The following is a 17,783-nucleotide window of genomic DNA, read 5'->3' as shown; positions in this document are numbered from 1 at the left end:
GTACATTTTTAAACTACTCGTTACTTGGAAAATAAATATTATTACAGCAACATGTTATTAGTAATGCATTATGGACCAACACTGACTGAGCATGTTCTCTCAGTCAGGGGGAAAAAGAATTACACACACCTCATACTGACTTAAACCTTGGGATAAAGTCAGTTTGAAGTATAAATGTAATGTAATTAAAGTCAATGGTAGGTTGTTGCCACTTACAGGGTGATAGCTTCCACCAGTGTCCACACAACCACAGTCTCTAAGTGCCACACATTTGTCGTTACTGAGGATGAAGCCCGGATTACACTCACAACCCTCCACACACACATCCTTACAGCCAGGAGGTCCCACCACACCCTGACACGTCTCTGGACATGAACTCACACAAAGAGAGTAGGAGCTGTTGGGAGGACAGGCCAGGGCTGCATGGATGGACAGAAAGACAGACAGTGGAACAGATGATCATTTCTAGGTCTGTAACTGATGACTAGACAACAGATTTACATTTACAGTGAGAGGAGACAAACAGAGAATGTCCTGTGCTTTGACCAGCAGCAGAGGGGACAGTCGTCTTTGGAAAAGACAGTTGGTCATTTAAGGGCTTGAAGACTTACGACAAAAATCTGGAGTCCTCCACTGGTGGACTCTGGCTCCAGCGCTTTGGCAGGCATCAGTATAGGCCTGGAGCTGGTCACACAGTACATGTTGCTGACCACTGAACTGACACATGTCATACACACAGCTCTGAAAGAATGGAGTCGGATTGACCACACTGATACACTCCCTGAAATAGAGAAGACAAGGACAGGAAGAAAAAAATGGGACACCAGTCACGCTGTTTGTAGAATTGGTACAGTGACATGCTGCTAGTCTTACTTAAAGTCACTCTTTCCATGTAAAAATAAATATACATGTTAATATATGAAATACACAAAATAATACATCATCATCAGTGAATATATTCAGATTGATGTTAGTGTAATAATGTAAGTTTATCTGATAAAGGACAAAAAGCAGCTGAACAGTCTGTTAGCAGGTGAATATTTAAGTTGTTATGTTCACCTGAAGGGTCCAGCTGGGTCTTTAATTTTGCCACATTTGTCTGGTTTTACCACCTCAGCCTCAAGCTTGGGGTCACAGTCTGGGTCAGGCTTGGTCCCCGGGGTACACCTGATCAGTACAAACACAAGAACATGGTTACTCCCATTTGTAAAATCAACAGCCCCATCTATTTTGTCTATCCCCACAATTTAGGGCAGGAATAATTCAGACTAGTGGTTGGATAATGGTTTTATATAAATATCTATATTTTGAGAACAGGGACACATGTCCATGTGTCCATAGTTGAATTTGTGTAAACTCACAAATCATCCTCATCCTCTTGGGTCTGCCAACTGTTGCCAAAATCATTGACATTTCCCACTAGAGAGCCATCAGGTTTGGTAAAGTCATTGTCTGGGTTCCCATTGTAGTCTCCACAGAGACCACACATCTGGTTTTGGTAGGAGCTGAAGACAGAAGGTCAGAGGGTTAAGATGGAAGATAGAAGATCAACCTTTGACAGATTGAGAAATCCAAACCAAGCTTTAAACCAACCTGGGAACTGTGATCTGGATGTAGTGGTTTCCATCCCAACGTACCCGCAGGCCAAACGTTGTCTGCAGGGTCACGTACTGACCCGCAAGACTGATAGACATTAGAGGAGAGGGGGAGTGAGGGAGGGACACCCTCAGTCCGTTGACCTGCCGGAGAGAAGGAGGAAACGAGGACATCAAAACAGTGATATGTATAACATACCATAAACTACTAGAGGAATCTACATTTATAGAGACATATATATTTCCCATACTGACCAGTGTTCTTCTGCTCTTCATCAAGGTCACAGTGATTTTATTCACAGTCACATAGAGTTTTCTCAGGTAGGACACACCTGACACTCCTCTCTCCTCATTCTTTCCCTCCACTGAGAACCAAGGACCTGCACAAGGAGGACAACACCAAACAAACCATATGTGGCTAAAGGCAATTTTGTCACTGTACCGACAACAGATACTGTACAAATGCAATGACATGCAGTTAGATTCGAACACGTGCAAACAATACCAGGCAAGTTAAATGTAAAAAGTTATTAGGGAAGGAAAGCAAACTGTATCAGAGTCAACATGTCCGACTATGACTATTTGGTGTTTTTGGACAGTTGTTGTTGACATCTGATATCTTCAATCACTGACTCAAAGATTTCACACAAAATACAGCCTACACTGTGATGATTTTGTGTGACATTTGTATCTGTGCAGTTAATTTTAAGAGATTAACTTTAGTCACTATATATTTAAAGAGTTATTTTTGTAACACTGTTCTTTCTATATTGATGTACAAGCTGCTCAAATTACAGATGAAGGCTTGACACTTTATGTTCAAATTCACCAAAGATGTCCAAATACTGTGTATGAATGCCTCTTGTTCCTACCTGTGTTGTTTCTGCAGGCTCTGGCCAGTGTGTAGGTGCATGTTCCCATGAAGCTGTAGAACTTGTTGTCAAAAGTGTTGTAGTGAGGATCTCCAGAGACCACGCAGTCCTGAGAACCTAAAACACAAAGCAACATTACACTCCAAAACTGCTAAGCTGCACCAGCTTTTTCTTACCACTGACAATGAATCTGTACTGACTCAGTAAAAGTCTTGCCTGCAGTTTTTTGGTTCATTTTAACTGATGAATCGAAAATTATTGTGGATGTGGACAATGCACCATCTTCTGTCGAGCTATAAAGAATCATTTTGTGATGCCGCTACTGACTACCCTGTTCAGTTAGCAGCTACCAGGATAATGTAGTGGAATGGCTGTGGGCTTACCGGTGGGATAGCAGCCCAGCTCTCCACCCTGAAGTCTACACTCGTGCAGTGGGGGGCAGTCAGATGCCACACAGGTAACTAAGGGAACATCACACCTACACTTGTGCTTACAGTCTTCCACATAAAACTCCTTTCCAGGCTGAAACACAGTTAGTAAGAGAAGAACTGTTGGTTCAGCAGAGTAATGCAGTGGTCAAAGTTACTCATGTGTGTGTTGGTCAAGGTGCATTTGTGAACGGTAGAAAGAAAACGTATGAAGACTCTTCCATCTGTACCTCATAGTAATTGCCATTGTGTTGGCAGCCACAGGAGCTCCTCTTGACACACTTGCCAGCACTAAGGACGTAGCCGGGATCACAGACACAGGCCTCAGAGCAGGGACCACTGCAGGATGGAGGTTTCCCAGAACATGTCTCCTGACAGGGGTCTGCACAGGACTCATAATGGCTGTTGGGGGGGCAGGTCAAAGCTAGAGGGAGGGAAGCACATGTTAGTGGAAGGTCATATTGTTGTTTCTCTCACTGCATCTTCTCCTTGAGTCTTAGTCCCTCTTACTAAGATTGCACTGACAGACGCAAGGAAAACACACAAAGAAAGAGGAACCAACCTAACATGTTTTATTAGACACATTCTAACACGAATATATATCCTCTCAAGCGTTAACTGCTGTGACAATGCTTTCTGGTGATGGTTGCTGTGCTGGCACAGCTGTATTTGCTGTATTTGCTCAATTAATGGAACTCGGCTATTCTGGCTTCTATTTTAACCTCCATAAATCTCCTTATCATCCCATTTTTTCTCCATCCTTTTGTTCCCCCAACACTCACGGCAGAACGTTTCATTCCTCCAGAGTCCAATGTTGACTCCACGGTCCTGGCACTCATTGACGTAGGCTGCAATGGCTTCACATAGAATGGGCTTAGCTCCACCCAGCTCACAAAGGTCAAAGATACAGTTCTTGAAGTAATTCTGACGACACACACACACATTTGATATAAGAAATTCAGATTTCCCTCTGTTTCAGGTTCTTTGCTGTTTCAGACTATGTCTGGTAAAGACGAATTAGTCAAAGCCAAACTTTTCTTTTAATTTAAAACTACAAAGGCCATCTACTGAACTCCATGTATCATTTATTCACAAATTTTTCAAAACTAAACTAAAACTCTAATAAGAAAACCTTTTTAAAACACTTTGATTTTGTACTAACCCTCAAATTGCAAATGGTGTGACCCATTCACATTTGATTTTTGTCGTTTTAAGACCTTTAAAAATGATTCTTTTTCTTTTTTCTTTTTGCTGGACCAAATGTACCACAATGATTACAGCGATGTATAAATTATCAATAGAAATAACCTTAGTAAAAACAGGTCTTAATCCAAACAGGATTTCTATCTTCTTCTACTCATGGAAACTTAATGCGCCATAACATGTGATGTTAAATAAGACAGTGAAAGTTGTCCGTCTGTAGCCAAAACCCAACGGAAATGACAGAAAGTAATTTTTGTTGGGATGACAGAGTAGCCTAATTTCCCTAAGCCCAGGGTTAAATAGCTCCCAGGTTTTTCCTAATGCTGATTTCTGGAACATCCCACATAATCTCAGTAGCATTAAGTAACAAAGTGGATTAATGGTAAAGGCATCTTGCTGTTATTAACACCAAGCTAATGTCCTTCATACAGTCTGAAGCTCAAACACATAGTACGCTACCAGAAAGCTACTTTCAACATAGCTGATCAGTTAAGTTTCGGTCACTTCCAGGTCAAAGTGTTTTTTCCTTATTTGATTTTATTTTGAAGAACAAATGAATAAATGATACACCAAGATGTTCTATCAGTACATTTACAATTGAAAATGAATGTGCGTGTCTGTGTGTGTAGTTACGTTGGGGTTGACTTTGGGGTGGCACACAGCAAAAGGACCCTTTTTGTCCAGCAGGAGGCCACAGTATCCAGAGCTCTCATATATTTCCTGTTTTACTTCATCACAGGAAGGGATGGTGGTGTTGGGTTTCTTATTACACCTGTTGACACAGACACTCAGTTAGTAAAGTGAGTCAGAACCCAGGTTGAGGTAATAAATATCAGACATTAAACAAAATCTTGATTCCAATAGAAATTGTTTGACAATCATTTTATGTCTGTCTGTTTAGGCAAACTACAACTCCCAGCACCTTAGAGCTTAAGAAATTCAGGAATTTTAAACCCAGTGAAGGAAAAGCAGATAAACATATAAGATCAACACTGTAAACTTTAAACATAGTATGTGAATGACAGTCTTAATTCAACACACCCCCAGAACTACAGATTAATAAGAGGCCACATCCTGGAAGTAGGAATATGAATATATGCTGATGTCCATGCAGTACTCACTCTGGGTCAGTGTTCCAGCTGTGACCAAAATCATTGGGATTGTTGGTCAAAGATCCATCTGGTCTACGAAAGTCATCTTGGGCATTTCCATTGTAATCTCCACACAGTCCACACAACTTGTTCTGATAGCTGCACCATACAAGAAAGTCAACAGGTCAGTGATTTGTAGAAATGAGAGCAACAAGGGAGTTAGAGCTACATCTTGATACTTCTCCACCCAAACTGCAAAATTAGTTTTCAGTATCTTTAGAATCAAAACTTCCAGGAAATGAGATTGTCTGTGGGTTTGGGTAGGTTCACATGGAAAATGCCTCCACTATGTCTTTTCACTCACTCCTTGATCACTTTGATGTCCACGTAGTGGTTTCCATCATAGCGAACAATCACACCAAAGTTCATGGACACAGTGTAGTGGACTCCTGACTTGAACACAGAGACACCACTGAAAGGAGTCACTGGCAGGTTTACATTGGTCCCATTGAGCTGTATAGGGAAAGAAGGTGTAAATATTGTAGTCAAGAGATCATTTTAAAGAACTCTGCATAAATCCACTTTTCACTTACTGATGCAATTGTGATGCTAGTAGTTAGTAAAATACGCATTGAACAACAGCACTTGCAGATTTGTGCTAGATATGGCAACAGTGTAACTGTCAGCATCCTGCAACCTATCTGTGTCTTTTGTGCTGCTCCTCCTGTCATTTACCTGCACAGTTCCACCTTTCAGTACGGAGATCTTCACCTTGTGTACATACACATGTACAGCTTTCACATAGGAAATCGTGGGTGTATTATAACGATTCTCATTTTCAGCATAAACCTCAAAGTACGGCAGAGTGGTTTCATTGCAGGGTCGAGACATCAGATAGCTGCAGCTGCCCATGAAGTCATAGCTGAGTTTGTCAAAGGTGATGTAGTGGGGATCACTAGATACTATGCAGGTGGACGTATCTAAGGAAAAAAGAGCAATGGTATGTTAGCATTTAACTGGTTAGCTGGCTCACGTCAAAGGACACATTTAGGCGCAGGTGAAAAGAGTACAAAGTTATTTTAATCTATAAATAAAATGAACTTTGTTACAGTAGTGAGAGTAAATGTAGGTCTTTACTTCCACCCCTAAATTTAGGAGCTACAGCACCAGAAGCAGCTCCTGCTACATGACATTATTACCTTTAGGATAGCAGCCTGCAACACCATTAACCTCGCGACACTCTTCAGTGGGGTCGCAGGAGCTATCAACACATTCCAAAGTGTAGTTCCCTGCACAGCGACACAGCTTTGAGCAGCCATCTCCTAATATGATCTCACCAGGCTGAAAGAAAATTAAACAAAGGATCAGTGCTGGTGTACAGTATCTTATGTGGTTCTGGAAACGTACAATGGGTATTGTTTGTCACCAGAAACACCCAGTGCCACCTTCTTGTTATTTACTGTCCCACCATTACATATTTACTAAATAAATATGTGTGTGGTGTTATTAAGAAGGACTTCTTACCTCATAGTAGTTATTCCGGTCATCCAGACAGCCACATTTCTCCAGTGGCACACAGCGTTGTCCCTTGAAGACAAACCCTGGTTTACAGAAGCAGCCACTGATACAGGAGCCAGAGCAGTTGGTGGAGGGTTGCATACAGGTAGGGATACATGCTGGACCACACTCTATATAGTCTGAGTCAGGTGGGCATGGTTCTGTACAGAAGACATCAAATTAAATGGTAAATGTTCTGCACTTATGGAAAGTGCTTTTCTACCTATTGGCACTCAAAGCGCTTTACACTGCTTCTTATTCACCCATTCACACTCACAATCACACACACATACACCGATGGGGGAGCTGCTATGCAGCTGGCCAACACTCACGGGGAGCAACACAGTTGGGATTCAGTGTCTTGCTCAAGGACACTTCGACATGTGACCGGAGGAGCCGGGGATTGAACCAACAACTGTGAAATTGGTGGACAACCGCTCTACCTTCCTGCACCACAGTCGCCCCATTAACACATTGATTAAAGGAAAAAAAATGTACACATTATAATATTATTGGAAATACTTAAAAAAACATACTTGGTGGTTTAGCTGTAGTTGATCCTGGAGTTGTTGGTTTAGGTGTAGTTGGCCCTGGAAATGTTGGATTAAACGCACTTGTTAATCTCTAAAACCAGCTTCAGGTGTAGTGAGTGTGTAGTAGTCACCCAGTGTGTGTGTTTTTAGGTTTACCTGTAGAGTGGCAGTCCAGTACTCCTTCCACTACTTTACACTCCTGTGCAGGGCTGCATTGCCAGGGTTCGCAGGTGAAGTTGTGGTTGCCATGACACTTACAGCGCTCTGAGCAGTCATCCTTTGTGAACCAAGTGTCTCCCATCTACACCCCCCACCCCCAAACCCAAATAGTCCAACTATTTAAATGTTCAAATATGTACAATCACATTTCCTTGCGACACAAACAAAGAAAATTTGAATCTACAGTATGTTTTCCTTGATCGCACATACCGGTCTGTAGTTTCCATCTCCATCAGTACATCCACACTCACTAAGGGGGACACATTTGTCTCCACTGAGGACAAGGCCAGGGTTACATACACATCCCTCCACACACGGCTGGTTGCAGGAGCCACCAGGGCCTGCAGGGTCCTGACAGCTGGGCTGGGGACATGCAGGGCCACAATGGGTATACTGACTGCCTGAGGGGCATTTCAGAGCTGGACGGAGGAGGATATTGGACAAGAGGGGATTACAATATATATTGTAAAACACACTACGTTAATCTATACAGTTACCATCACACACCCACAGTGACATGTGACACCCTCTGTCACAGACACAAACATAAACCCAGACTTACGACAGAAGGTACTGTTTCTCCAAGCGATGGGGATTCCAGCAGCAGCACACATGTCAGCATAGCTCTCTATGGCCTGGCACAGAGCCACAGTCTGACCTCCAGTGGCACACATGTCATACACACAGTTTCCGAAGTACAGATCAGGGGGCACAACATCTTGGCAGGACTTAAAGACACCTGAGATCAACAAGACATAGTAAGGACTAGTAAGGTTGAACACCAGGTAAACAAATTTTATTCTATCAATATTATTTTCATGTGTTTGTGCATCATACCATTGGGATCAGTGATCATGCCACAGCTGGTTGGTTTTTGGGCCTCTTCCTCCACTTTTTTATCACAGTCTTCCTGTCCTCCACCATTGGTACAGCTAAAGAGGAGGTGAAGGACACATTAGAATAGAATAAAGCCAGGTTTCAGCATATTCGTGAGTTTCAAATCTGCATCAGAGGAACATATCTGAAAGGGTTTATGATGTTGTTTATGAAAATGTTAAATATATATTATATTATTGTGAATCTATTAAGGGGAACAGTTACTTTTGACAGTGAGTCATCCATGTTAGTAAGTAATATTTTGAACAGAACACAGTGTAAAATATCCCAACACTGCTGATTTATTGAAGAGGAAAGTGGTGAATAGTACAGTCATTACTACGTAATCTATGACATTACTCACTCAGGCCGTGGGTCAGGGACCTGCCAACTGTCTCCCAGTTCATTGCTGCTGGCAGCAGGTGTATTGTCTGGTTTCAAGTTGTCATCTTCATTGTCTCCATTGAAATTTCCTGCCAGGGCAACACACAGAAACTGTCACTGCAAAGTGACTGGCCAATGTTAAAAAAGTCATTCAGGGTTGACTTTGGGGAAGCACTTAATTTGACTTATACTGTAGTTTTAGCTCGGACAACTACAGGGAGACTCATTAAGCAGACATTGATGTGATGAAGATGTTTGATTTAAATGACTTATTGTAAATATAAGTTCAGGGGGGCAACTGTCAAGAGTTCGACTTTAGATGGGAAACAGCTTACGCATTCTTACCACACATGCCACAGAGGAGACCACTATAGGATGTTAGCACAGTGACGTCAGCATGGTGTTCACCATCAAAACGCACCCTCAGACCAAAGGACGTCTCTAGGACAACAAACTTTCCACTCATGTAGATCTTTACTCCACTGGTAGAGGTGACAGGGGGGACAACCACTGTGCCATTGACCTGAAATACACAGAAACAGGAAAAACAACAAATGTTATGCAAACACAACTTAAGCTTCACTGATTAATTGCTAAGAAAGAACAGTCTGTTTTAGGGACCATACCTGGACTGTGCGGCCCTTGCCGAGGATCACAGTGGTGCCATTCACTTCGATCACCACAGCCCTGACATAGGAAACCATGGTATTACTTCCTCTGTGCTCATTCTGGGTGTCCACAGTAAAGTACGGCAAGTCAGAGGAAATGTTGCAGGGTTTGGTCAGAGTGTAGGAGCAGGCTCCCATATAATGGTGGTTGTTTTTGTCAAAGGTGGTGTAGTGAGGATCTCCAGATACTGAGCAGATTTCACTTCCTGAAATAGAGAGGTGAGAATGGAGATGAACTTGAGATGAGAGATGAGATATGAGATGTTAAAACCAGTGAAGGATGCTGAACTTTCCATAAGTTATATAAAAACATGTAACTCATTTATATGTGCAAGGTTAGGAAGCCTTGCCCATATAAATGAGTTACATGAATACATAAATAGATAGAAAAAAAAAGTACATGAATAGAAAAACTAGCACATATAATCAGACAACCATGTAGGAACATGGTTGTCTGATTTTATGTGCTAGTTTTTGAAATGTCTAGTTGTGAATTCAACTGCCACTGGAGCCAAAATAAGCTAGTGTTGACACATTTACTTTTGCTGATCTTTGGCCCAAAGCAAAATGCTGTTGGTCCCTATGGCTGTCCATTTCTCTAACTTCCTATATAATATGTACAGCAGTCATCTATTGGAATATCAGCATATGCCCTGTAGAAAAGTATTTTATTATAAATGAAGTTGTTGTTTGCTATGTCCATTGGGTTATTTAATTGATGGTTATATAATGCTGTGTTTCAATGTGTTATCTAGTGTGTGTGTGTGTGTGTGTGTGTGTGTGTGTGTGTGTGTGTGTGTGTGAGCATGAGTTTTTCTGTACTTGTTTAACATACCCAAAGGGTGGCAATTATATTCTCCATCTTGTAGCAGGCAGCTCTCTATGGTTGGATTACAGCTGCTGTTGTGACACTGGATCAAACCACCACTCTGACACGCACACTTCTGCTCGCAACCCTCCATGTACCAGTCATCACCCACCTAACACACACAATACAAATCACACATTAAACCTGCACAAAATATCATACAGTAGTTGTGATCATCTGTCTGATCAGTATGTGGAGTGACTGGTGTTTGGTTCTTTACTCAAAAAAAATAATTATATATTCCTCATCACACATTACTCTGTTCAAAATGAAGATTATTATTAGAAATCACATAATGGATTTGAAAGACAGATGCAAAGTCAATAGTGTAAATGCAGCACATTTGATCCATCCTATAAGTGCAACTAACAATCGTTGTCAGTTCTTTGTTGCTTGTTATAGCTGCTGTTGAGGTTTCTGTTCAGCACTGTAAGTAGGCTGGCTAAGATCCATACTTCTGTTGAGCCGAGTATTCCCTAACTCTGAGCAGCAATGATTTCATGACGTTCTTTATGATTAAAATTGTAGCTATTAGAGAAAGAATTTACCAGGTACTCCCCCCCAATTATTATATAGGTCTTCATGTACAACAGTGATAGAATCCTCAATAAGCCCCCAATCCCTCTTACACCGCTTTTTACCTGGAGAGCTCACTGAGCTAACTTCAACTATAACCTCATCAAAACTAACAAAATGTCTGCTAGACACTATTCCAACTAGACTGCTCAAGGAAGCTTTACCCTTAAAAGGCATGTTCGTATTAGATATCATTAATTTCTCTTTGAAAACAGGCTATGAACCAAAGGCCTATAAGGTAGCTGTAATCAAACCACCACTTAAAAAACCCTGTCTCTATTGCCAAAATTAGGAGCATCCTGTCTCAAAGTGATGCTGAAAAATTTGTACTTACTGTCCTGTTACTTCTAGGTTGGACTACTGTAATTCCTTACTTTCGGGATGCCACAGTAACTCCCTAAAAAGTCTGCATAATTCCAATATGCTGCAGCAAGAGTGCTGAATGGAATTAGCAAGTGATAAAATATAAGAGATTATATTTCACCTTCACTAGCTTCTCTCCATTGGCTTCCCATTAAATCTAGAAAAAGAATTTAAACCCCTGCTTCTTACAAAGAAAGCTCTTCATCATATATAAAAGACTTCATAGTTCCATATCATCCTAGTAGACCACTTCGATCTCAGAATGCAGGCCTACTTGTGGTATCCAGAATTTCCAAAGGTAGAATGGGAGGCAGAGCCTTTAGCTATCAAGCTCCTATTCTGTGGAACCAACTCCCAGTTCAGATTTGGGAAGCAGACACCCTCTCTACTTTTAGGTCTAGGCTCAAAACAATCCTCTTTAATAAGCTTATAGTTAGTTATAGTCATGCTGCTTTTGTCCCATTGTTGTCACCGTCTCTGTCTCTTTCTGCAGGTGTCCCCAGCTTTGGAGTTTTCCAGTGCTCAGCTACTGGTCCTTCTAACCTGTTTTGTTGCTTTTTGTTGCTCTTCTTATTTCTCTCTCCACTTTCCAGAGTCTTCCTCTCAACTGTTGCCTAGGACTTGCTCAAGGGGTATTTGGGTATGTTGGGTTTTCTCTATATATCTTTATACTCTTGACTTTATTATGTAAAGTTCCTTAATATGACTTTGTAATGAATTGGTGCTATATAAATAAAGTTGAATTGAATTGAGGATTAAAATCTAAAGGCATCCTTCGCATCTGCAGTGGGCTCATTTTTATTTGAGTTTACCTTCACAGGCTTTACTTGTTAAGCAGTTTTAATATGTAATATGTAATAATGTCACTTTTTGTCCCAATAAATATAAAGTAATGTGAATGCAGGAGTTTCTGACTTCCAAGACAGTTATATGTGAAAGTCCTACGGCTATTAATTAAATGTCAATGTAAAAATGTATGTATTAAATATCAGATGCCAAATCAGCAATGATAACAACAAAAGTAGTAAAAGTAACAATTTGTTTTCAGAGGGAGTAACTATAGTATTATTACTGAAATTTTATTTGTACATTTTTAAACTACTCGTTACTTGGAAAATAAATATTATTACAGCAACATGTTATTAGTAATGCATTATGGACCAACACTGACTGAGCATGTTCTCTCAGTCAGGGGGAAAAAGAATTACACACACCTCATACTGACTTAAACCTTGGGATAAAGTCAGTTTGAAGTATAAATGTAATGTAATTAAAGTCAATGGTAGGTTGTTGCCACTTACAGGGTGATAGCTTCCACCAGTGTCCACACAACCACAGTCTCTAAGTGCCACACATTTGTCGTTACTGAGGATGAAGCCCGGATTACACTCACAACCCTCCACACACACATCCTTACAGCCAGGAGGTCCCACCACACCCTGACACGTCTCTGGACATGAACTCACACAAAGAGAGTAGGAGCTGTTGGGAGGACAGGCCAGGGCTGCATGGATGGACAGAAAGACAGACAGTGGAACAGATGATCATTTCTAGGTCTGTAACTGATGACTAGACAACAGATTTACATTTACAGTGAGAGGAGACAAACAGAGAATGTCCTGTGCTTTGACCAGCAGCAGAGGGGACAGTCGTCTTTGGAAAAGACAGTTGGTCATTTAAGGGCTTGAAGACTTACGACAAAAATCTGGAGTCCTCCACTGGTGGACTCTGGCTCCAGCGCTTTGGCAGGCATCAGTATAGGCCTGGAGCTGGTCACACAGTACATGTTGCTGACCACTGAACTGACACATGTCATACACACAGCTCTGAAAGAATGGAGTCGGATTGACCACACTGATACACTCCCTGAAATAGAGAAGACAAGGACAGGAAGAAAAAAATGGGACACCAGTCACGCTGTTTTTAGAATTGGTACAGTGACATGCTGCTAGTCTTACTTAAAGTCACTCTTTCCATGTACAAATAAATATACATGATTATAAATAAAATATGCAAAATAAAACACACCATCCTGATTGCAGAATAGCAACAAATGTAGATTCATCTACTAATGAAAATAGCTCATATCAAATGCACTATGTTTGCTGTTTGTATATGTGTGTTTGTGTGGTTCAGTGTGTTTCCGGGTCCAGTGCTGTACATGCGATCTTTCTAGAACAACCTAGAAGAAACTACAGGTGAATTGTGAAATACAAACTCTTTGTAGAGATACCACAATCTGTAGATTGAAATATACACACAAAGTGTGTATAACTGTTATAGTATAAATAGTATATGTAATAGTGGTCACATCAAAATAAAACACCAACTCTGAGCGGTTGTAGGGCAGATACATCATCAGTGAATATATTTAGATTGATGTTAATGTAATAGAGTATGTTTATCTGATAAAGGACAAAAAAGCAGCTGAACAGTCTGTTAGCAGGTGAATATTTAAGTTGTTATGTTCACCTGAAGGGTCCAGCTGGGTCTTTAATTTTTCCACATTTGTCTGGTTTTACCACCTCAGCCTCAAGCTTGGGGTCACAGTCTGGGTCAGGCTTGGTCCCCGGGGTACACCTGATCAGTACAAACACAAGAACATGGTCACTCCCATTTGTAAAATCAACAGCCCCATCTATTTTGTTTATACTCACAAGTTGTGGAAGGAATAATTCAGACCAGAGGGTGGATAATAATGTCATATTTTTCTTATTTTGAGTACAGGGACACATGGAACTCCATTTTCTTAGAAATCCATAAATTCTCATAGATGAATGTTTGTAAACTTACGATTCATCCTCATCCTGGGTCTGCCAGCTGTTGCCAAAATCATTGACATTTCCCACTAGAGAGCCATCAGGTTTGGTAAAGTCATTGTCTGGGTTCCCATTGTAGTCTCCACAGAGACCACACATCTGGGTTTGGTAGGAGCTGAAGACAGGAGGTAAGAGGGTTAAGATGGAAGATAGAAGATCAACCTTTGACAGATTGAGAAATCCAAACAAAGCTTTAAACCAACCTGGGAAGTGTAATCTGGACATAGTGGTTTCCATCCCAACGAACACGAAGGCCAAACGTTGTCTGCAGGGTGACGTACTGACCGGCAAGACTGAGAGACATTAGAGGAGAGGGGGAGTGAGGGAGGGACACCCTCAATCCGTTGACCTGCAGGAGAGAAGGAGGAAACGAGGACATCAAAACAGTGATATGTATAACATACCATAAACTTTGATAAGAATCCTACAGATGGAGATTAAGATATGTGGCTGTCTAGCTCATATAACAAGATTACAGAGCTCTGACACTAAAAAACATGACAACCACAGGTAAAAGAGATAAAAGTAAAAAAGATGGTCTATGATGTCAAAACTGTGATTCTACAGTTATAGGTAATATTTTTTTCCTGTCAGATCTCATGTTCAATAAATCATATATCATAAAATGTGATCAAAATCCAGAAGATGGAGATTTAGAGATGTGTGGCTGACTAGCTCATAGAACAAGATAGCAGAGCACTGACAGATGTACCGGGAAGAAGAAAGAGTGCGAAGACACTTTAGGATAAGAATTGAGAAAAGGTAATAAGCAATGAGCAATGAGATCAGTGGCCATTTATAAAGAATGAATACATAGTGACTGGTATACATACATATATACACACACACACAAACACGCGTATATTGTTCATACTGACCAGTGTCTTCCTGCTCTTCATCAAGCTCACAGTGATTCCATTCACAGTCACATAGAGTTTTCTCAGGTAGGACACACCTGTGACTCCTCTCTCCTCATTCTTTCCCTCCACTGAGAACCAAGGACCTGCACAGGGAGCACGACACCATACAAACCATACATTACTAGATTCACCTTTGTCAATGTGCAGAGGAGAGATACTGTACATAGGCATGGAAATGCAGTTAGCTTCTGACAAGAAGTTTAATTGGACTGTATCACGTCCAAAACCAACACATTATACCTGTGTCTTTGTGTCAGTTTTTCTGTGTTGAAATTACATGAGCTGAATTAGACTAATGAGAATTATGATTATTTGATTTGTTATGTAATTGTTTTTCCAGCTCCTGGAGCAGTTATAGTTGCAGTTATACAGTGTGTGGCACTTTGAGAATGTTACAATTAGAGGTGCTGACTCAAAAAATGCACTGCAGTGACTGCAGTCACTGAATGCAAAGGATTTTCGACAAAATTGTAAAAAAGTTGACTGAAGAAATTTCAGTCCATCACTAATAAAAAGCCCTGAGTCACCAAGAAGATGGAGTCAATCCTAAACCAGAAAAATAAGGCATTCAGGTCAAGTGACAGGGAGACTGCGAAGGGTGTCTAGAGTCTGCTGTCCGTCAGGATCAGGGACAGAAAGGTGGAATTTGAAACAGAAACTAAAGCAAAACAGCAGGAGGGAGGTGTGGGGGGCATGAGGAGCATCACACTTTTTAAAAATAGATTGGATCTTGGGCCTCAAATCCACCCCTAGCATCTTCACTGTCTCATTGTACAAATACCCCTTAAGACTGGTAATGCCCCCCCCCCCCCCTCCAAGACTCCGCCACCATAGACACCACATAATCTCAGCAGATCAGGTGAGGAGAGAGCTAAGAATAATAATAATAATACATTTAATTTAAAAGCACCTTTCAGGTAACTCGAGGTCACTGAACATAAGAAGCAACAAGAGCACAACAATATGTAAAACAAACCACCTAAGAATAAAAATTGCCTAATGCAGCTAATTAGATAAAGTGTTACAATGAGAAATCACACAGAATTAAGGCATTTTAAGTTGATGAGTGTTAATTGAATAGAGATAAAGAGTCTATGTTTTGAATGTTGAGAGAGGGGCTTCCAGAGACGAGGGTAATGCAACTAAATGCTCTAGAGCCCATGCTATTCAAACATTAATTTGGTGTAATATTTTTATCTCATCATTTACTGAAATCAGCGAAAACGAATAGAGCCTGAAAAACTAAAAGCCAGTTAGACAACTGTCCGTATACTTATAGTCTGGATTGTACATGTAGGTCTCCTCATGTTCCTACCTGTGTTGTACCTGCAGGTTCTGGCCAGTGTGTAGGTACATGTTCCCATGAAGCTGTAGAACTTGTTGTCAAAGGTGTTGTAGTGAGGATCTCCAGAGACCACGCAGTCCTGAGAACCTAAAACACAAAGCAACATTACACTCCAAAACTGCTAAGCTGCATCAGCTTCATCTTAAAACAGTTTTCATTGCAGCCACAATTTTGGTGTGGTTCATTTTAACTGATGAATCGAAAATTATTGTGGATGTGGGCAATGCACCATCTTCTGTCGAGCTATAAAGAATCATTTTGTGATGCCGCTACTGACTATACCCTGTTCAGTTAGCAGCTACCAGGATGATGTAGTGGAGTGGCTGTGGGCTTACCGGTGGAATAGCAGCCCAGCTCTCCACCCTGAAGTCTACACTCGTGCAGTGGGGGGCAGTCAGATGCCACACAGGTAACAAAGGGAACAGCACACCTACATTTGAGCTTACAGTCTTCCACATAAAACTCCTTTCCAGGCTGAAACACACCATGTTTGAACTGGGTTAGTAAGAGAAGAACTGTCAGTTCAAAGTAATGTGGTGGTCAAAGTTACTCATGTGTGTGTTGTTCAAAGTGCATTTGTGAACAATGGAAAGAAAACAACATGTGAATAAACATTTCCTCAGAAATGTATAAAGAACACACTCTTCCATCTGTACCTCATAGTAATTGCCATTGTATTTGCAGCCACAGGAGCTCGTCTTGACACACTTGCCAGCACTAAGGACGTAGCCGGGATCACAGACACAGGCCTCAGAGCAGGAACCACTGCAGGATGGAGGTTTCCCAGAACATGTCTCCTGACAGGGGTCTGCACAGGGCTCATAATGGCTGTTGGGGGGGCAGGTCAAAGCTAGAGGGAGGGTGGGAAAAGTCAGTGGTAGGGCATATAGTATATCTCATGTTTCTAATAAGCACCTTGGTTTCTCTCACTCGCATCTTATTCCCTCTCAGTTTGCAGTTTGCAGGGAAGTACACTTCTTGTGACACAAGAGGAAAAAATGTAAATGTGTGTTACAGGCATTCTACCAAATTAGAATATATTTCCTTTCAACAGTCATCTGCAGTGACAGAGCTTTGTGATGACGGTGGCTCAGCTGGAGCAGCCATCAGTTGGAATTTAAAGTTTAAAGTTATGTGGTGGTGCTTGGACTTTACATTTTCTCAGCTAGCTATGTGAATAATGTTTTTGGAACATTGCCCTAAAACAAATAAAAAAGCTCACTGACTCTAGTGAAGCAGCTATATTCTTTTTTTAATTTAACCTCCATAAATCTCCTTATCATCCCATTATTTCTCCATCCATTTGTTCCCCCAACACTCACGGCAAAACGTTTCATTCCTCCAGAGTCCAATGTTGACTCCACGGTCCTGGCACTCATTGACGTAGGCTTCAATGGCTTCACATAGAATGGGCTTAGCTCCATCCAGCTCACAAAGGTCAAAGATACAGTTCTTGAAGTAATTCT

General features: G+C 41.1%; 1 protein-coding gene across 3 annotated transcripts in view; it reads right to left on the bottom strand.

Annotated features, from left to right (window-relative positions):
• The window catches only part of zanl (zonadhesin, like), an 82,799-nt gene that overhangs the window by 47,766 nt on the left and 17,250 nt on the right, over positions 1-17,783 (bottom strand). For all 3 annotated transcript variants that reach the window (XM_067524441.1, XM_067524442.1, XM_067524443.1), the window contains exons 17-51: positions 17,640-17,781; positions 16,974-17,167; positions 16,653-16,791; positions 16,288-16,404; positions 14,931-15,055; positions 14,256-14,401; positions 14,027-14,167; positions 13,706-13,813; positions 12,930-13,099; positions 12,535-12,737; positions 10,262-10,406; positions 9,385-9,632; positions 9,104-9,281; positions 8,739-8,847; positions 8,336-8,430; positions 8,061-8,237; positions 7,709-7,917; positions 7,436-7,580; positions 7,283-7,336; positions 6,714-6,907; positions 6,389-6,530; positions 5,925-6,169; positions 5,554-5,702; positions 5,220-5,348; positions 4,732-4,870; positions 3,678-3,819; positions 3,126-3,319; positions 2,851-2,989; positions 2,468-2,584; positions 1,851-1,975; positions 1,594-1,739; positions 1,362-1,505; positions 1,060-1,167; positions 612-781; positions 217-419 (exon numbers count right to left, since the gene is read on the bottom strand). In XM_067524441.1, coding sequence (XP_067380542.1) covers positions 217-419; positions 612-781; positions 1,060-1,167; positions 1,362-1,505; positions 1,594-1,739; positions 1,851-1,975; positions 2,468-2,584; positions 2,851-2,989; positions 3,126-3,319; positions 3,678-3,819; positions 4,732-4,870; positions 5,220-5,348; positions 5,554-5,702; positions 5,925-6,169; positions 6,389-6,530; positions 6,714-6,907; positions 7,283-7,336; positions 7,436-7,580; positions 7,709-7,917; positions 8,061-8,237; positions 8,336-8,430; positions 8,739-8,847; positions 9,104-9,281; positions 9,385-9,632; positions 10,262-10,406; positions 12,535-12,737; positions 12,930-13,099; positions 13,706-13,813; positions 14,027-14,167; positions 14,256-14,401; positions 14,931-15,055; positions 16,288-16,404; positions 16,653-16,791; positions 16,974-17,167; positions 17,640-17,781 — 5,331 coding nt within the window. The remainder of the gene's footprint in view (positions 1-216; positions 420-611; positions 782-1,059; positions 1,168-1,361; positions 1,506-1,593; positions 1,740-1,850; positions 1,976-2,467; positions 2,585-2,850; positions 2,990-3,125; positions 3,320-3,677; positions 3,820-4,731; positions 4,871-5,219; positions 5,349-5,553; positions 5,703-5,924; positions 6,170-6,388; positions 6,531-6,713; positions 6,908-7,282; positions 7,337-7,435; positions 7,581-7,708; positions 7,918-8,060; positions 8,238-8,335; positions 8,431-8,738; positions 8,848-9,103; positions 9,282-9,384; positions 9,633-10,261; positions 10,407-12,534; positions 12,738-12,929; positions 13,100-13,705; positions 13,814-14,026; positions 14,168-14,255; positions 14,402-14,930; positions 15,056-16,287; positions 16,405-16,652; positions 16,792-16,973; positions 17,168-17,639; positions 17,782-17,783) is intronic.

This window comes from Channa argus, chromosome 12 (assembly GCF_033026475.1).
Source record: "Channa argus isolate prfri chromosome 12, Channa argus male v1.0, whole genome shotgun sequence".
Taxonomy (NCBI): domain Eukaryota; kingdom Metazoa; phylum Chordata; class Actinopteri; order Anabantiformes; family Channidae; genus Channa; species Channa argus.
This window is presented reverse-complemented; position numbering and strand designations above follow the sequence as displayed.